Source organism: Esox lucius, chromosome 24 (assembly GCF_011004845.1).
Source record: "Esox lucius isolate fEsoLuc1 chromosome 24, fEsoLuc1.pri, whole genome shotgun sequence".
NCBI lineage: Eukaryota > Metazoa > Chordata > Actinopteri > Esociformes > Esocidae > Esox > Esox lucius.
Window position 1 is genome coordinate 13,878,863 of NC_047592.1, and position 20,375 is coordinate 13,899,237.

The window sequence follows — 20,375 nt, forward strand, 5'->3', positions numbered from 1 at the left end:
GATTCGGCTATATATGAACACTTTTTTTGTATGCTTATAGGCTATAAAGAAAAAATTATAGGACTGACATACACGCACACACAAAAGTCAATCACTTTCGGTGGCCACAAACAGGATGTGAGTCGGACAGTGTGTGGTAGGAGCTAGATCAGTTACCATAGTGTTATAGTTAACGGAAATACGCCACTAAAATAGCCGCGAGATAGATCCACAGTGTGATGGAAAAATGACGATACCATATACCCTTCGTTTCATGTAGTTTATTAAAGGGTCTTATAGTTATAGAACACCATAGCGTTAAAATACCAAAAACAACAAGCTAAATCTAAACAACTTAATTCGGGAAAATTATACAAAGAAGACAGACTACACAGTCAAAATAGATTTTACCTAGGCTACTGCTAAACTTCCGAATTTTGCTCTTCTGAAATCTCTCTCAGGATACAGCCATGGCCTTTCACATATAAAAAAAAGAAAAAAGAAGAATGAAGATAATTTATCTAATAATAAAAAGAAGACGCCTGGGAAATCCTTGGAGAGACTCTTCAATGTCTACTCATTCAATCCCTTCTTCTGACCGATTGTCTCATAGGTGTCTTGAGCACGAGGGGTCAGACCCTGAGATAGAAAGAGTTAAGACACGTGTGGGAGAAGAAATATATCACTGAGAAAAGTAGGCTACTATGATTGAAATTCCACACATCAACTAAGCTAACAATTATCAACTCACCATATATGTGCTTTCCTCTTTTTTCTGTCAGTGTGAAAGTATAATAACATACCATTAGTAAACACATGCATATAGGCCTAGGAACATTAAAAAATCACAAAGAATATGAATACACATTTTACTTTCTGATGCATTTGTCAAAACACTTTTTAACAAATATTGACACCGGATGCGCATTTGTGAAACGGCAGTTAACGAATGAACTGCTTTTTTCGTACTTCTCTTTTTGGGATACGCATCGCATTGGTAAAGGCACATCTAACAAGTTACGTAAGCACGACCAACTTTGACGTTATGGATTTGTAATGACACTACCTTCTCAAAACATTGTGGCAACGTTATCCGAAGGTTAACGTTGCCACATAATTGTTAACAAACATGCATGACTACATAATTGTTAATCTTCCTTACCTCCTCAGCGTAATACGGACAAGGTAACTACTTGCCACAGATCGAGCGTCCCGCCATTTCTTGTTCGTACTCTTAAATAGTCATCAGACGTTTACAGTATCTCAGCAGACATAACCGGTGGCTATAGCACGTTTATTTTACTCCAGTTTAAGACAATTCTGATTTATGTTTTGATTTAGTCATGTCTGTGAGTTTTCACCAGTACTCTTCTGCTACTGTGGTTAGCCTACATTAGTAGTTATTGCTATTTAAAAAATATATATAATCATCGATGTTAATCATACTTTCGTTTTCCAATCTAGCAATTTTCCAATTCAGTTATTTTCTAATTTAGTCGTGTAGCTTACATTATAGTACTATAATATACCTATCTAACTACTGCAGGTAGCGCAAGTTTTCTTTTAAGGTATACCTGGCTAACTTGCTACTGCAGCTAGCAAACGGTACTGGGCGACTACGTTAAACATCAGTTTAGTTCGTAAAGCCGACATAATTTCTGGCCAAGGAATCTCAGGTAAGCGTATTTAACTTTTTTACAAAGCAGATCGATAACTATCTGTCATATAGCTACAATTACTTTGGAAGTTCCCATCGAATTACAGTCTATCAAGCCAACTAACGTTACATAAAACGTTAGCAAGCTACAGTACAGTAAGTCAACTACTAACTAGCTTGGTTGGTAGCTTTTTTTCAAACATAGATGAACATCGAGTCACCTCACAAGTACTCAAATATAAATATTTTTCTATGAGTTCCACAAGTAATGATTCAGCAATATATTTGACAAAATTGTGAAGTGATATAAATAAATTATGAACGAATTGAATCAAATGGTTGACACTCTGTTTTATACTGGTTTTTAACTGGTTTTCATTGTCCATGTCCAGGTGCAGCAATGGGTCCAACGGCAGAGGAAGGTGAAGATAGTATTGAAGACCACTCAGACTCAAAAGTGTCTGTCTTTGCTTGTGTGTATTTTGTCAGTTGGATAATATTAATTGTTTGTTTCAATTTATTGTAAATTTTTTCTTATCTTTATGATTTCACAATTCCTCACCATTTGAAAAGAAAATAACCCAAGGAAGAGTAAAGCATTCATATTGGCTTGTGTTCTTATATTTTAATTATTTGTAAAATGTCCAGTGATAGCTGGAACAAAAATGTCAATGATTGGAGAAGGATAGAACTCTACTAGCGGAAAAAAATACTGTTTATCATGGCTATTGCCATTGAATCTACAGTTTCATCTGAGTTAACTAGATGATTTGCTACTTTATACTTCCTGATGGTTATAAAGTCCCACACAGTTCTATGTGAAGTGGGTGATAAATACAAAAATAATAATAATGACATACATGTTTTGGTTTGTTTGTAAATGTATATACTTTTTTGCTACATATGGGGCTCTTGTATATTACAGGATATGTCATGTAATTTGCTAGGAGAAAATATCTGGACTGATGATCTAATAGCGTTGCCGTTATTATATCTGGGAAGGGGTTGAAAAAATTAAGGTATCATATTTATACATAATACCTCACTGTAAAACTAAACGTCTGTGTAGAACCCTGCTGAAATATGTTGTGCACATTTAAGATTTCATGGAACAGTTGGAGCAGGTAAACACAGGGTTGGAGAAAACTGTCAAGAAGTTGCCTGAACAGAAATGAACTTCTAGCTGTATGTTTGCATATAGAACATGTAAGAGGAAAAGGGCAATAAATGGTCAACTGGATAGGATGCCTGGGATTCGCGATTACCAACCGACAAACTTAGAAATACCAGGTTGCTACGACATTCTAGCGACCAACTGTTAACGTCAATTATTTACGTCTTAGCGACAACAAGACAACGTAGCTGACAACGTTGCTGCTACCTAATTTCGTTCGCCAGATAACATCGCAACAACATTGTGACAACGGAAAATTGTTTGCTGGGGGTAGATGTTCACGATTTAACTACGTTTTTACGTCAAACAAGGAATATTTGCTGACAAGTTACTAAAATATTCACTATAGATTGCATATCCGCAATTGAAAAACAATAAATATTGAAGATAGCGCTTTTTGTTCCAAGCGCTTTTGTACTGGAAGAGGAGAAAAATATTTCGATTTACTCATTACAGATGTGTGCCTATCTTATTTGAACAGGCATTTTACGCGTTAACATAATTCTTAATAACGTTTTTGCATTTACATTGGATGTCTACACCTATTTCAATAGCTCTGGGGTTGTTTTTCAGATTGTTTTACAAAGAGAGGCCTAGGAATGGCCATCACTAGGACTTGACAGTCCTGTACGCGGTGTCATTATTCGCTATCACTTAGCAAACGAAATGGAGGAATGGTAATCTCGTAATGTTAACCAAATTCAGTGACTCTGGTGTGTGCCATATGTTTTTGGTACAAAAGGGGCGAGAGACGAGCAGCAAGGTATACTTTAATATTTTTGTCGAGACCCCAACCCAAACCACTTTAAAGGTCTGCCGTAGTTGCCCGTCTACGTTGGACATGACATATGTAAGGACTGTATATCACGTTACATCGATTTCACCCAGAGCCAAATGTGGGGGCGAGTTAAGTTTTGGGGTGTCATGGGGTCTTGTTTAATGGAGTTGGTTGCAGATCATGATATGTATCTCACCCCTGCATTTCCTGTTCCAGCACCTCTCCCATTCCCCGGAGACATCTGTTGGGAATACTGTGTGATGAGATCGAGTAAGAACTTGGCACAGACATTCAAAAAGTAGCTATAAGCAGTGTGGTGTGGATTCCATGTAGTATTTAAGATGACAAGGAGCAGCTACCATATTATTCATAGCAATTAATAATGATGATAGGTTTCCAGATAAATGTCTGTTATCCCCCTCCAAACCTTTCCGGTCGACATGAAATTCCATTTCCAGTTCTGGTGGTCGACACCGCCAAAGGTGGTGATGGAAAGCTACAAAAGAGAGACATGGACGCAAAGGAAAAAAAGATGGAGAAGAAGGGACTAAAATTCAGAAGTACCTTGATCCTGCAGTATAGCACGGTTAAGATGATGCCGTACACAAACAAGATGCCATCCAGGATGTAACAGATCTGAGGCTCGGCCAGGGCCGCTGAGGACAAAGAACAATTGTTTAAATGCTCTGAGCGTTGACCATGATTACAGGTTCTTATCTGGAATTAGAATCACCTTTAATGGCGAAGTATATTTAATTAGCCAGAATACTAGTACTAGTGTAAAGGTGCAGCTAGTGGAAGTTATATAGTGACAGAATACACAAGATATACCTAATGTGGCCAGTATGGTGTACTTAATGTTTACGGGACAAATGGCAAATTGCTGAGGGCTACAGCACTTTAAAAGAAAGCGTTCACGTTACGGTTTTCTTTGTTATCAACATGCCTGACCTGTCCCAATATCCTCTACCTGCCATTTAGAATTTCACTGACTTACTATCAACGCATTTACAAACCCGATTCCAAAAAAGTTGGGACACTGTACAAATTGTGAGTAAAAAAGGAATGAAATAATTTAAAAATCTCTATTTAATTCACAATAGAATATACACTCACCTAAAGGATTATTAGGAACACCATACTAATATTGTGTTTGACCCCCTTTCGCCTTCAGAACTGCCTTAATTCTACGTGGCATTGATTCAACAAGGTGCTGAAAGCATTCTTTAGAAATGTTGGCCCATATTGATAGGATAGCATCTTGCAGTTGATGGAGATTTGTGGGATGCACATCCAGGGCACGAAGCTCCCGTTCCACCACATCCCAAAGATGCTCTATTGGGTTGAGATCTGGTGACTGTGGGGGCCATTTCAGTACAGTGAACTCATTGTCATGTTCAAGAAACCAATTTGAAATGATTCGAGCATTGTGACATGTTGCATTATCCTGCTGGAAGTAGCCATCAGAGGATGGGTACATGGTGGTCATAAAGGGATGGACATGGTCAGAAACAATGCTCAGGTAGGCCGTGGCATTTAAACGATGCCCAATTGGAACTTAGGGGCCTAAAGTGTGCCAAGAAAACATCCCCCACACCATTACACCACCACCACCAGCCTGCACAGTGGTAACAAAGCATGATGGATCCATGTTCTCATTCTGTTTACGCCAAATTCTGACTCAGACCGGCCCTTGTGGCACCAACAACCATGCCACGCTCAAAATTGCTTAAATCACTTTTCTTTCCCATTCTGACATTCAGTTTGGAGTTCAGGAGATTGTCTTGACCAGGACCACACCCCTAAATGCATTGAAGCAACTGCCATGTGATTGGTTGATTAGATAATTGTATTCATGAGAAATTTAACAGGTGTTCCTAATAATCCTTTAGGTGAGTGTATATAACACATTGAATGTTGAAATTGAGACATTTTGTAATGTAATGCCAAATATTGGCTCATTTTGGATTTCTTGAGAGCTACACATTCCAAAAAAGTTGGGACAGTTAGCAATAAGAGGCCGGAAAGGTTAAATTTACAGATAATGAACAGCTGGAGGACAATTTTGCAACTTATTATGTCAATTGGCAACATGATTGGGTATAAAAAGAGCCTCTCAGAGTGGCAGTGTCTCTCACAAGTCAAGATGGGCAGAGGATCACCAATTCCCCCAATGCTGCGGCGAAAAATAGTGAAGCAATATCAGAAAGGAGTTTCTCAGAGAAAAATTGCAAAGAGTTTGAAGTTATCATCATCTACAGTGCATAATATCATCCAAAGATTCAGAGAATCTAGAACAATCTCTGTGCGTAAGGGTCAAGGCCGGAAAACCATACTGGATGCCCGTGATCTTCGAGCCCTCAGACGGCACTGCATCACATACAGGAATGATACTGTAATGGAAATCACAACATGGGCTCAGGAATACTTCCAGAAAACATTGTCGGTGAACACAATCCACCGTGCCATTCGCCGTTGCCGGCTAAAACTCTATAAAAAAAGAAGCCGTATCTACACAGGATCCAGAAGCGCAGGAGTTTTCTCTGGGCCAAGGATCATTTAAAATGGACTGTGGCTAAGTGGAAAAGTGTTCTGTGGTCAGACAAATCAAAATTGGAAAACTGGGACGCCATGTCATTCGGACTAAAGAGGACAAGGACAACCCAAGTTGTTATCAGCGCTCAGTTCAGAAGCCAGCATCTCTGATGGTATGGGGTTGCATGAGTGCGTGTGGCATGGGCAGCCTACACATCTGGAAAGGCACCATCAATGCTGACAGTTATATCCAAGTTCTAGAACAACATATGCTCCCATCCAGACGTTGTCTCTTTCAGGGAAGACCTTGCATTTTCCAACATGACAATGCCAGACCACATACTGCATCAATTACAATGTCTTGGCTGCATAGAAGAAGGATCCGGGTACTGAAATGGCCAGCCTGCAGTCCAGATCTTTCACCCATAGAAAACATTTGCCGCGTCATATAGAGGAAAATGCAACAAAGAAGACCTAAGACAGTTGAGCAAACTAGAAGCCTGTATTAGACAAGAATGGGACAACATTCCTATTCATAAACTTAAGCAACTCAGTCCCCAGACGTTTGCAGTCTGTTATAAAAAGAAGAGGGGATGCCACACAGTGGTAAACATGGCTTTGTCCCAACTTTCTTGATGTGTTGATGCCATGAAATTTAAAATCTACTTATTTTTCCCTTAAAGTGATACATTTTCTCAGTTTAAACATTTGATATGTCATCTCTGTTGTATTCTGAATAAAATATTGAAATTTGGAACTTCCACATCATTGCATTCTGTTTTTATTCACTATTGTACAGTGTCCCAACCTTTTTGGAATCAGGTTTGTACCAACGGTATGAATACAAATATGTTAACACAGTGACCACCAGTAAACTCTCTCTTTAGACCTCAAGGTAATCGGACCTTAGCCATTATGCTACCCGTCCTTGTGACTTACAAGACATCCTGTGTTGTTCTTAATGGCTCATATTGATCAGAAGGTGTGTGGTCAGATTTAAGCCTAAAGCTGGTTCACAGTAAAATAGTGTCACATTCAAAAAGTGTGCATGTTTAATGTATTTTCTCAGTTTTGTGTGTTTGTGTGTTAACATATCTGGTGTGGCGGGGGGATGTGGTTGATAATCTATAATCTTGTTTCCTTTCCTTCTATCTGGGATGATGAGCATCAGACAAAAATGCAGCTGTGTTTAAAATGTCATGTGCAAGAAAACATGCCGTGTGTACTTGAGTTTGTGTGTGTGAGACGTTCTTGAATAGTGAGAACTATACAGACATTGCTGACATATTGTCACTGCGTGCATAATGCTACCATTTTTGTTGCTCAGACTCAAGTGTTAAAAAGATGACCGAAGTAGCCACAGCGTCGCTTCTGCTTTTCACAGAAATGGCTTTGGGAGTATGATGTCAAAGTGTTCTATTTAAGCAATAAGGCATGAGAAGGTGTGGTATATCACCAATATACCAGAGCTAAAAGCTGTTCTTAGGACAATGAATTGCAGAGTGCCTGGACACAGAACCTATCTGTGATATATTGGCAATATATATACCCCTGAGATGACATATTGCTCTCCCAAATAGGTTACCAATACGTAAAAACTAATGTGATATCATACCTGTGGTATACAGTCTCACATAACAAAGCTATCAGCCAATCACCATTCAGGATTTGAAGCACGTTTATGATCTCTTTAAGAACCTTTGGTCAATCAAGCCAATTCTTCACACCACATCAGAGAGTATCATCAGAATCACATCCTAAACAAGGATATTTTTTCTAAAACCAGTAGGTGCAAAACCATTTAGATAAGAATCATAACTAAACATTACTTGTTTTGTGTTCATGATGTTTATTTTTCATGAATTAAATTGTCAATAGTATACTTTATGCAAATACGTTATTGCATTCCAAATAAAAATATATTACAACCCAGCTTCCAAAGAAGTAGTGATGCTGCTTAAAATGCAAATAAAAACAGAATGCAATGATTTGCAAATCACTTCTCTGTATATTTAATTGAAAATAGCACAAAGACAACAACTGAGAAATGTTATTGTTTTTGTTAAAATGTACACCCATTTTGAATTTGATGCCAGCAACACATTTCAAAAAAGTTGGGACAGGGTCATGTTTACCAGTGTGTTGCATCACCTTTTCTTTCAACAATACTCTGTAAGCATTTGGGAACTGAGGAAACCAATCGCAGTAGTTTTGTAAGTGAAATGTTTTCCCATTCTTGCTTGATAAAGGATTGCAGCTGCTCAACAGTTTGGGGTCTCCTTTGTCGTAGTTTTTGTTTCATAATGCGCCAATTGTTTTCAATGGGTGATAGGTCTGGACTGCAGGCAGGCCAGTTTAGCACCCAGACTATATTACTATGGTGCTATGCTGTTGTCATAAGTGCAGAATGTGGTTTGGCATTGTCTTGCTGAAATAAGCTAGGCCTTTCCTGAAAAAGTTTATTTGGGTTGATGCATATGTTGCTCTAAAATTTATTGTTCAGTATTAATGGTGCCTTCACATATGTGCAAGTCACCCATGCCATGTGCACTAATAAACCCCCATACCATTACAGATGCTCGCTTCTGAACTCTGTGCTGATAAACTGGATGGGCCCTCTCCTCAGGACAGTTTTCAATTCGTCTCAGTTTATCTTAAATGAGCTTGGGCCCAGTGAAGGCAGTGGCCGTTCTGGATCTTGTTTAAATATGGTTTCATCTTTGCATGGTATTGTTTAAACTTACATTTGTAGATGCTGCGGCGTACTGTGTTCCCAGACAATGGTTTTCAGAAGTGTTCCTGAGCCCATGCATCTTTCAATGATTTTATGTACCATAAATGAGATCCCCAAACTTTGTAATTTTTCATTAAGAAACGTTATTCTTAAACTGTTGCACTATTTGCCTATGAAGTCTTTCACGGAGTGGTGAACCCCTCCCCAACCTCCCTCCTGATAGATCCACCCATGTTACTGACCTTTTGCCAATTGCCAATTAATTCCACCAGGTTTAGTATTTTAGCATTACCCAGCCTTTCCAGTCTTATGTTGCCACTCTCCCAACTATTTTTGAAGCGTGTTGCTGGCATCAAATTTCAAAGTAGTAATTTTTTTTATTCAAGAAACAATCAAATGTTTCCATTTCAACATTTGATATGTTGTCTTTGTACTATTTTATGTTGAATATTGGGTTTAAATGATTTGCATATCATTGCATTGTTTTTATTTAGCCAAAATTTTACACAGCGTCCCAACCCCTATATTATCTAATATTTTACTGAAGACAAAGTTGATAGATGCCTCTTCTTCACTTTGTTTAGAAACATGAACTAAAAGGGGCTACATTTAATTGGTTTCATCCATAACAGATCCACAAAATGTATTCCACATTTTAAAAGTGACAAAAAAGTTAAAAGATTCCAAGGTATTAATGTAAAATTAGCATGTTTCGAATGCATGTCTTCACACCCCAGAGTTAATATTTTGTGAAATCCCCTTAGAGCTATTTAAAATGTGAATCATATACCATTTTACCACAACAAGGAAATATACGAAGTTTGACAAAACTGCTCAAGCTCAATACTTTTGGGTGGGGAATCAAACTGCTTTCAGATTACTATTCTTTAAGCAGATTTAATTCAGAGAATGGACACTTTAGGAATCCTCAACACCTACTGGAAAGCCATTTTGGTGTGCATTAAATATCAGAGCAATTATCTACAGTATGCACAAAATGCAGTGGTATCAGTTCTAAGTTCCTAGGTCTTCTAGCTACCTTAAATATAATGATTAGATTAGAAAAGATCTACACCACCATAACTTTTTCCACATTTCTTAAAACAAACAATATCATCTTGACTCCAGAGATAATACTTGGTGGAAATGCCTTTGGCACTCATTACAGCTTTGCATCTTTTAACAGTATTGCAACTTTAACAGTAAGGGCAACATATTGTGTCCATCGATTTTGTAAGAATTTAGTAAAATTGTTCAGCAGTCATTGAGTGACAGCAATATTCAACACAGGACCACTCTAGACTTTTTGTAAAGTTGCCATTCTGATGTAACTAATCCGTGTAACTGTCTTGCTAAATAATACAACTAGACCAGAGTTAGATTTTTCCAAGGACTGAGTTTGGGTTTCTTTTACGTTGGGCTTTTTATCATAATAAACTCCTTTGTGGATGCCGATGACAAACATACTCGTACCGAGATGCTGCCACCATAGTATGCCTAGTGAGTGAAAGAACAATATTGCCTTCAATCCACATTGGCCTGTTTTTGTGAAGAGAAGCCACATTAAAAATACCACTCCAAATCCTCTCCTTTTGGCACGATGACACAGTAAAGAGTAGTGTTTTGACAATTTAACACATTTTAAGCTATTTAACAAAACGGTGTACAGCAATCTAGTCCCTTTCCTAAATTTGCTTAAAATCTGAGAACATTTTATAATAGTGTGGTCCTTAAGTGGTTCCTAACCAAATGTAATGACATTTTTTTTACTTGAGCTGGTTGCACTTCCGTCTGTGCAAACTAATTGAAATATCTTTCAGAATAATTTACACCTATAATGACTGCCAAAGATGATTCCATACAGTATTAACTCAGGGTTGCAAAAATATACACAATCAACGCATTTGTTTATATGAATTTGAAAGATTTCATACATTTCACATTTAGTATATAGAATATCAAATGAAAATGGTTGCATAGTTCCTCTTGGGTGAAAGAATGATCCTATTTCGATTTACATTTAAGGAAGCAAAATGTCAAGATGGCCATGGTAGTGTTGATTTCTACGATTATATCTACACCCTGAGCTCCACTGTGAAAGCCTTACACCTTAATTATGTTTTAAATTATTTCTTCCTCTGAGGGACAACATTGTTATAATAACAGCAGTCATTGTTGCAAATTGTTCCATCATCCCCAGGACATACAAATTCACTACCAAAAATCTTTTTTTAAATTTTTTTTTTACCAGAAACAGACACGAGTTTCAACCCAGGTCCATACCAAACATCACAGGGGTTTACCAAAAGTTAAGGATCCAGACTCACCAGCACTGCCAAAACTCATCCAGAGAGGAACAGCAGAAACAAACAACCTCTCTCCCATCGTCATGGCCACAGGTATGCAAAACACACGGTAAGTTCTCTTTTCACCAGAAGTCCGGCTTCAGCACTGAAGTCGAGCAAGGCTGAAAAAAGGCTGTCAGTGGTTTGAGTGTGTTGCTGACTCGGAGTTACGAAGAAAGCCAATGTTGAGCAGGGGGGGAAGTTGTGGTGGGGCTCAGTCCATTTCGTATGCTTAGACCACTCCCCTGATTATAAGACTGTACACACCACTGGAGGAGGGACCAACAAGAAAGACACCTACGAAAAATAACTCAGTTTCTGTTCACCTTTTCCACATCATTTTGATACGTTCTTTTAGTGCAACACGCAGGTTTTGATTTGATACATCGTCATGGAATGTCTTGCAGTATTTCTCTTTCACACAAACAATTAACTTTAAACAAATAACATTTGAACGATCAGTCATAAAATATTTATTAGGTTTATAGCATTATACATGGTCGATCCGGTTAGATTACCGTACAGTGACAAGGGGAGACAAGTTGAATCGGACAGAAACAGAAAGTGAAGACAGAAGTCCTCTTTAGAGACCGTATTCAACGGTCAACTTCTCCAAACACTATGTCCTGGGTGCCTGTTACAAAAGAAGACAAAAAATGAATAAAAATAAAACACTATTTAAAACACGGGTTAAACATTTAAACAATAGTTGTTAATATAGTATTGTCAGTTTAAGCAGTGATCATGTTACACTTAACATAAGCATGCTTGAACTGACAATGCTGATAATGATTTTAGTAGACTAATCATGTTGTGTGTAGTATGAAGTCAACTTTGAAATGGAGAAGTACTACTTCAACACATCTGTTCGGTATATTTGTTGCAACACATTTTGCTGCGTTCCCATGTACGGAATTAGAAGAAACTCGAATAGCTGAACATGTTCACACACTCTGAATTTACACATAAACAGCATCAACGTAGCACATTTAAACGCAGGGAGATGAGCAGAGTTGGGTGCAGTAGAATGCAGCCTTTTAGTTTGGGGCTATCTAGATATGCTGAGAACGGTCTTATTGTCTGTGGGACAGATGGCTGGCTGCTGAGGGCCACAGCACAGGACCCTGTTCAGGTACCAGAGCACGACTGACCGGTAACACTGTTGCCTGCTGGATTTTTTGGTTCAGGGGAGAAACACCCAGTGAAATGAAAAAAATAAAAAAGGTCTTACCAATAATGGCTACTACGTCAGCCAACATGTGTCCTTTGGCCATCATATCCAAAGCAGCCTGGTTAAGAAAACATCAGAAAGCCTAATAACCAATCACAGTCCAAAAAAAAACAGTAACAATCAATCACTTTGCCCGTCTGTGTGTTGTGAAATGGTGTTTGTGAGAGCCAAATCAAGTTCCTGCACAGGCAAGACTGGGAAGTTCTGATGTGTCAGTGAAGCAACAGCAAACGGATGTTACAGTGGATTAGGCTTGTGTTAATAAAAGGCATCTCCCTACACAAACATCAGAAACTAGAAGTGATCTGGACGATGAACACACTGAACAGTTGTGAACATTGTGTACAGGCTAGTTCTAACTCCCCGTACCAAGTGAGCGAATCCGGGGGCTTTGATCTTGCAGCGGTAGGGCCTGCTGGTGCCATCTGAGACAAGATACACACCAAACTCCCCCTGCAAAAACAACAACTGGTCATCAGCATAGAGCACATCACAGCAGTACAACGCCCGCATTCACACTTATGTTACTCTAAATATACCAGTGACTTTTCACCACAGCGAAGAGACACTACAACCCACATGTGTAATTCTGATAGATACCTGTAATGGGGTTAGTGTAAAATTGAGTTTTTTTTACTAGGCGTTTTACATCCCCAATAGAATCAGCGCCTACAGCAATATGTGCAATGACGTTTGTGTAATGTCAGGATTCCTGTTATGTTTTTCAATCATTGAATGTCTGTTCTATGTTAATCTGTAAAGTGCCCATGTCCACTTGTCCTGGGTATCTAGATGTAAATCAGCTCATCACCTCACACTTCAAATCAACTTAATATGAACGCTGTTCATCTACCTACTGACAGACGGCTGATTAGGACTAAGAATTAACATTAGTGAGCCGGTTATATCTGGAACCTTTATAGAATGTCCCTCTCTAGCAAATCATGGAATCATCTTCCATCTTAACAGGCATCCTATGACTGACAAAATTGATCTTTTAATGGAGAACCTCACCTTTAAACCAGTAGATTGCACAAATTAAATCCCCTTAAACAATGGTTACAGAACAATGCATTTCAGGGCATTAATCCAGGTATGTCGATGGGACAGAGGACTCACCTTGGGGGCTTCTACAGCAGTGTATGTAGCTCCGGGGGGCACCTGGTAACCCTCTGTGTACAGCTTAAAGTGATGAATCAGAGACTCCATGGACATCTAACATGGAAACATGAACCACCGTTAAAACAGTTTCATGCCCATATTACAGAGGGGACACGTTTAGCTTAAAGTTGTCTAAACTGGCCTTTTCTTTTTCCTACGGGGGGGGGGGGGGGGCTAATCTTAAATGCTAACCCCTAAAGCTTACACACACCCACCCACCCTAGTGTAGACATCAGGGATTGTGTGATTAACTAGACAATGAGGTAGATAGAACCTGCCAGGTTAATCTAGTACTTTAAGGCTGTTCAGTGTCCTTGTTTTTTATATTTCAGGCATTTTATACAGACAAGTGGTATGAAAAAGAGCAGTGGGCTAGACTCATACTGCAACAGTACGTGTTCCCCTGAAAGCAATGTCTTAGAGCACCCCAGGCAAGTCCTCAGGTTGTTTTTACAAATGGCTTCAATCCAGTGCATTACTTCTGCACGTTGAATTCCCCCCAGTCAGCAGCAGATCCTACCTTCATCTCGGACCTCTTAGGCGGAGCCACCTTGTTGTCGTCCACTTTGATTTCTCCCTCTGGCATCTTGTTGAGGGCCTGGACCATGATTCTGAGGCACTGCCTCATCTCCTCCACCCTGCACAGGTACCTGACCCACAGGTGAGGGACAAAGTTAATGTGGGAAAAGACAGACATGTTACTGGTCCGGCATTCTCCTAAGTTTCATTGACGCATCCAGATTGGATAGCAATAATGGAACAGGTGCCGTTTGGGACTTAACCCGGGTGCTCTCACCTGTCGTAGCAGTCGCCCCTGCTGCCGATGGGGACGTCAAACTCCACCTCGTCATACTTGTCGTAGGGCTGCGACTTCCTCAGGTCCCACTTGATGCCGGACCCCCTCAGCATCACGCCACTGAGACACAAGCAGAGGACGCCAGCGGCGGCTGCCATGAGGGGTCCAACAGAGACCGGGCTAAGCGCGTTCTGACATGCGCTGTGACACAGTAACATACCTGAAGCCGTAGTTGAGCGCGTCTTCGGCGGACACGACCCCGATGTCCACGGTGCGGTTCTTCCAGATACGGTTGTTGGTCAGCATCTCCTCCACCTCGTCTATTCTGATGGAGAAGTTCTTGCACCACTCGTAGATGTCGTCCATTAGCCCCAGCGGCATATCCTGGACGAAAAAGACAACGCAATCCTCTTAAAGCACCACTCATCTGAAGGGCCCTGAGACCCGCGCACCGGTTTAAGGAACGATTTCTCACACACACACTTTAGCTCCTCTGCAGACTTTACCTGATGTACTCCACCAGGCCTGACATATGCCGCGTGCATCCGGGCCCCGGACACGCGCTCATAGAACTCAAACATCTAGGAGGAGAGAACGCCATCAGAACAGAACACCTTCAGGGAGACGACGGAGGGACCACTACGCACCGTTCAACGCACCCACCTTCTCCCTCTCCTCGAACATCCAGAAGAAGGGGGTCATGGCCCCGATGTCCAGGGCGTGTGTGGTGATGGCCATGATGTGGTTCAGGATGCGAGTCAGCTCCCCGAAGAGAACTACACAATGACACGGAGGCACACACCCATAACTCGTACGCACTTTGATCTGTGCATTCCACGGCATGACAGCATTGGCCATCTTCTGGCTCTATGGAGATTGTTTCACAACAAGCCACAGGGCCTCTGTGTGTTAACAGCGGAAGATAGCAAACTACTGCCCCCTAGTGACCTTGAATAAAAGGCTAAAACGCTTCTCACACTTATGGGCTTGTACTTGTTGACACAGTACACAGGAAAAAACCACAAACACGCACTTCCTCCAAGACACAAACCAAACCAGCTTCTTCAAAATAAAGGAAAAAAAAAAAGATATATATATATACACATATACATACATACATACAGATATATATCTATATCTCACGAAAGTGAGTACACCCTTCACATATCTTTTCATGTGACAACACTGAAGAAATGACACTTACTACAATGTAATGCTACAAAGGTAGCGAGAGTACAGCTTGTATAACAATGTAAATTTGCTGTCCCTTCAAAATAACTCAACACAGTCATTAATGTCTACATTGCTGGCAACAAAAGTGAGTACACCCCTACGTGAAAATGTCCAAATTGGGCCCTAGTAGCCATTTTCCCTCCCTGGTGTCATGTGACTCGTTCGTGTTACAAGGTCTCAGGTGTGCATGGGGCGCATGTGTGTTAAATTTGATGTTATCGCTCTCACACTCCCTCAAACTGGTGACTGGAAGTTCAACATGGCACCTCATGGCAAAGAACTCCCTGAGGATCTGAAACAAAGAAGTGTGGCTCTACATGGCCTAGGCTATAAGAAGACTACCAAGACCCTAAAACTGAGCTGCAGCATGGTGGCCAAGACCATACAGCGGTTTAACAGGACAGGTTCCACTCAGAACAGGCCTTGCCATGGTTGACCAAAGAAGTTGAGTGCACGTGCCCAGTGTCATTTCTAGAGGTTGTCTTTGGGAAATAGTCGTATGAGTGCTGCCAGCATTGCTGCAGAGTTTGAAGGGGTGGGGGGTCAGCCTGTCAGTGCTCCGACCATACGCCACACACAGCATTAAATTGGTCTGCATGGCTGTCGTCCCAGAAGGAAGCCTCTTCTAAAGATGATGCACAAGAAAGCCTGCAAACAGTTTGCTGAAGACAAGCAGACAAAGGACATGAATTACTGGAAACAGGTGTTGGTCATAAAATTTGAATATCATCAAAAAGTTGATTTCAGTAATTCCATACAAAAAGTGAAACTTGTATAATGTATACATTCATTCCACACAGACAGATATATTTCAAGTGTTTATTTCTTTTAATTTTGATGATAATAACTGACAACTAATGAAAACCCCAAATTCAGTATCTCCGAAAATTTGAATATTGTGAAAAGGTTCAAAATTGAAGACACCTGGTGCCACACTAATCAGCTAATTAACCCAAAACACCTGCAAAGGCCTTTAAATGGTCTCTCAGTCCAGTTTTGTAGGCAACACAATCATGGGGAAGACTGCTGACTTGACAGCTGTCCAAAAGACGACCATTGACACCTTGCACAAGGAGGGCAAGACACAAAAGGTCATAGCTAAAGAGGCTGGCTGTTCACAGAGCTCTGTGTCCAAGCACATTAATAGAGAGGTGAAGAGAAGGAAAAGATGTGGTAGAAAAAAAGTGTACAAGCAACAGGGATAACCCTGTTATCGGAGATGCAGATTTCATTTTCCAACAGGACTTGGCACCTGCACACAGTGCCAAAGCTACCAGTACCTGGTTTATGGACCATGGTATCACTGTTCTTAATTGGCCAGCAAACTCGCCTGACCATAACCCTATAGAAAATCTATGGGGTACTGTGAAGAGGAAGATGCCAGACCCAACAATGCAGAAGAGCTGAAGGCCACTATCAGAGCAACCTGGGCTCTCATAACACCTGAGCAGTGCCACAGACTGATCGACTCCATGCCACGCCGCATTGCTGCAGTAATTCAGGCAAAAGGAGCCCCAACTAAGTATTGAGTGCTGTACATGCTCATACTTTTCATGTTCATACTTTTCAGTTGGCCAACATCTCTAAAAATAATTTTGTATTGGTCTTAAGTAATATTCAAATTTTCTGAGATACTCAATTTGGGATTTACATTAGTTGTCAGTTATAATCATCACAATTAAAAGAAATAAACATTTGAAATATCAGTCTGTGTGTAATGAATGTTTGAATGAATAAGTTTCACTTATTGAATGGAATTACTGAAATGAATCAACTTTTTGATGATGTTCTAATTTTATGACCAGCACCTGTGTATATACTTGGTTAGTGTGCGTCAGGTCGGAAGCGGTGGTTAGTTTCTCCTTTGCGGTGTGTTTGCCTAACCTCTGATCCACTGCGCGCGCAGTGGGGCCTGGATGTTGAGAAGCTTCTCCACAGCCAGAGAGTACGCCTGCTCGTTACACATCATGGAGACGTAGTCGAGCCTGTCGAAGTAGGGCAGCGCCTGCGCACAAACACAGGAAGTCCGGTGAATTCACAAAACAACGGATACGGGGACCTGAGGACCAGATACAGGAGAGTCTGAGGACGCCTGACCTCCAGTCCGGCGTCGCACCACCACGTGGAGGCGTACCTGCAGGTAGGTCTTGTACTCGATCAGTTTCTCCGTGCCGCGGTGCAGCAAGCCCACGTGGGGGTCACACTTCTTCACCGACTCGCCGCTGAGCTCCAGGACCAGGCGCAACACGCCATGGGCCGCGGGGTGCTGGGGGCCGAAGTTTATGGTCAAATTGGACACCTCCTTCTCCGCGGGGGGATCCTTATCTGCGGACGGTTCGAAATCGTACAGGCAAGTGAGCTCGGAGTTCACCAACACGGGTTGAGACACGGCCGCCCGCAGAACGGCAAAACGGGATGAAACGACGAAGACTGTCTCTAAACCCAAATTGCATTATAGGCAGACTTGGTGTCAGCGCGGCAGGCCCTAATAACAGGTTCAAGATGGCGGGCCGTACCGTTCCACGGTGGGGGGGCCCATTTCTCCGTGATGGCGGAGGGGTACATCACTGCCCCAGCATACTGCTCCATCCACTCCACATCAGGCTGCCACTGTTTCTGCCTGCATTCACAGGGATTCAGGAATCAGATCTGTTCCTTTAAAATCTGTTTTTAAAAGCTCTTTCTTCAAAAGGTACTACATATTCAAGTGTTCAACCTGTCCTAACGTAACCCACGGGCCATTACGTTTGTTTGAACTATTTCAAGGCACACCTAATGAAACTCGTCCGTTATCAAACCCTTGATTAATCTGCCAAGTGTTTAAGAGCCTCAAAAAGTCACTACAATTTTACTGGGGTTACTTAATCTCCATTTCCTACAGGCCAAAAAGCCAACAGACATGCACATTTAAACAAAATGTTATTCAACATTGTGGCTTGAGACAATTCCGTCTCAGGTCTGGTGACATTACTGGAGTAACCATGGTAAGAGGCTTATGTTTAGGCATGAAGCCAGGGTCATCTACGCAATGTATGACTGATGAACACCTATGTTTGTAAGCCAGCTAAATAACAATGGTAATGAAGTTCTTCATAAGGATGGGTAATCGTTGTTCAGTAGGTGTTTCTGAACTCTACAGTTAATGGCCATTACACCAAATTGTGGGTAAGTGTAAATGTTCTTAACGACAAAGCCGTTTCTGATTTGGTTATGCGAACACTTCACGCAACACGTAATGTTGTGGTTGTTAGCTAGCCCTGAATGTTTCATACAAATATTTTACAAAATGTTCAGACAGTGAACAACTCAAAAAGTGCTGTGGTAGTTTGCAAGATCCCAAACTCTCCACGAAGGTGCTGCTGCGGTCATTTGACTCAAGTAACCTACTTGCTGTACTGCGGCTAGATACAAAATAGCCGGTATTATTGCTAACTAACACGACAACCTCCTAAACCGTTGCAACGTTATAACAACAAAACCGTACAAGTCACTTTTGACGTAACATAAATTGGAAATAGTGTGGTGGTGTCGGGTGGGGTGTCATGTTTGTAAACGAAAAACCCAAATGCAGTTACTGAAAAGGACCTGCAGGTAAGTGTTCGACAACTACCTAGCTTGCTAAAGCTAGCGAGCTATCTAGCGGTTATGTGACAGAAATGTTAATCCCCGAACGACCTATTTTGAAAATGTTCACTTATAAATTGTAATTGCACTTATTAAAATATGAGCATCTCACCTGTTTTGCAGAACCGTGCAACCAGGACTAACCAAATTACTATTTAAAATCAATTTTGTTGAAGGACGTCCGAGTTTAGCTAGCGACCTCAACATTGTCCCCGCCATCTTGGCAGTAGAAGTTGCTCTGCATCCGGTGACGAAATAGTTATCTTATTTTTTGGTTTTGAAAGGAAGGACACCGTGTTACTTCCATCTATCGTACTGAAGTGTAATGAAATTCAGTTTAAAACCATTAATAAGTGTTGCTATGTTTTTCCACATTTATATTTATTACATTAATGTGTATGGAAGAAGGCTATCAAATGATTGTAATAATAGTTATTCATATTACAATTGCTTTCTTCTTAACTAAAATACCCTGAAATATGGAATTAGAAGATCTAAAAGTGTATATGGCAACACGAGGGGGAAGAATGCATAATCAATCACATCATTCTGAAGAATGCAGAATCAATCACATTAATTTGAAGAATGCAGAATCAATCACATTAATTTGAAGAATGCAGAATCAATCACATTATTTTGTTGCAGTACATCCTCTTAACAATATGAATTTGGCTTTTCTGAATCTTTGAATAGTAAGCAATGAACCTACATATTGTTATAAGTTAAATAGACCAACATAGCTACTAAGTCAAATCCATCTCGGAAAACCCAGAACTATTAAGTGTTGTGATAAGGCTAGATTAAGGTGTGGGTCAATATGTGTTAAGAGATAAGATCGGCAACGGAACGAAGAGCTCCACGTTTCTTTAAAAACGATGAGCAATCTGGGCTCTGCATCTACTTCCAAAATTCGAAAGATTGAAACACATGCAACATATTTGTCTAAGGCTTCAGAACTGATAGTGCTCTTTGATGGTGATCTCCAACAAACTGTGGGTTCATGACAGATCTAAAGTGCCATTTATGTTTAACTAATCTTGTCCACGAGAGATTAGACCAATCCACACCTCTCATTTCAAACCTTTTGTTGTTGTAATTATGTATATATATATAGAGTTTTCCCACCCC

General features: G+C 40.6%; 2 protein-coding genes across 5 annotated transcripts; both read right to left on the reverse strand.

The window, feature by feature from the left end:
* Positions 1-245: 245 nt before the first annotated feature.
* fcer1g (Fc fragment of IgE, high affinity I, receptor for; gamma polypeptide) lies at positions 246-11,526 on the reverse strand. Of its 3 annotated transcripts, XM_020043065.3 has the most exons (6): positions 11,185-11,526; positions 4,153-4,244; positions 3,785-3,841; positions 2,814-2,815; positions 731-754; positions 246-618 (listed from the first exon to the last, which is right to left on the reverse strand). In XM_020043065.3, exons 1-6 carry the CDS (start codon positions 11,246-11,248, stop codon positions 612-614), a joined length of 246 nt encoding a protein of 81 aa, XP_019898624.1. In that variant the 5' UTR covers positions 11,249-11,526; the 3' UTR covers positions 246-611.
* A 133-nt stretch (positions 11,527-11,659) lies between these two features.
* Positions 11,660-19,500, reverse strand: ndufs2 (NADH:ubiquinone oxidoreductase core subunit S2). 2 transcript variants are annotated; one of them, XM_010905111.3, is made up of 13 exons: positions 19,360-19,500; positions 18,140-18,243; positions 17,758-17,948; positions 17,508-17,628; positions 15,054-15,166; positions 14,897-14,971; positions 14,611-14,774; positions 14,391-14,510; positions 14,115-14,244; positions 13,553-13,648; positions 12,803-12,886; positions 12,434-12,491; positions 11,660-11,836 (listed from the first exon to the last, which is right to left on the reverse strand). In XM_010905111.3, the coding sequence occupies exons 1-13, from the start codon at positions 19,464-19,466 to the stop codon at positions 11,799-11,801; spliced, it is 1,401 nt and encodes a 466-aa protein (XP_010903413.1). In that variant the 5' UTR covers positions 19,467-19,500; the 3' UTR covers positions 11,660-11,798. The 2 variants fall into 2 exon arrangements, with proteins under 2 accessions (XP_010903413.1, XP_019899016.1); XM_020043457.2 differs by lacking the exon at positions 11,660-11,836 and having other exon boundaries at positions 12,431-12,515.
* Positions 19,501-20,375: the final 875 nt, after the last annotated feature.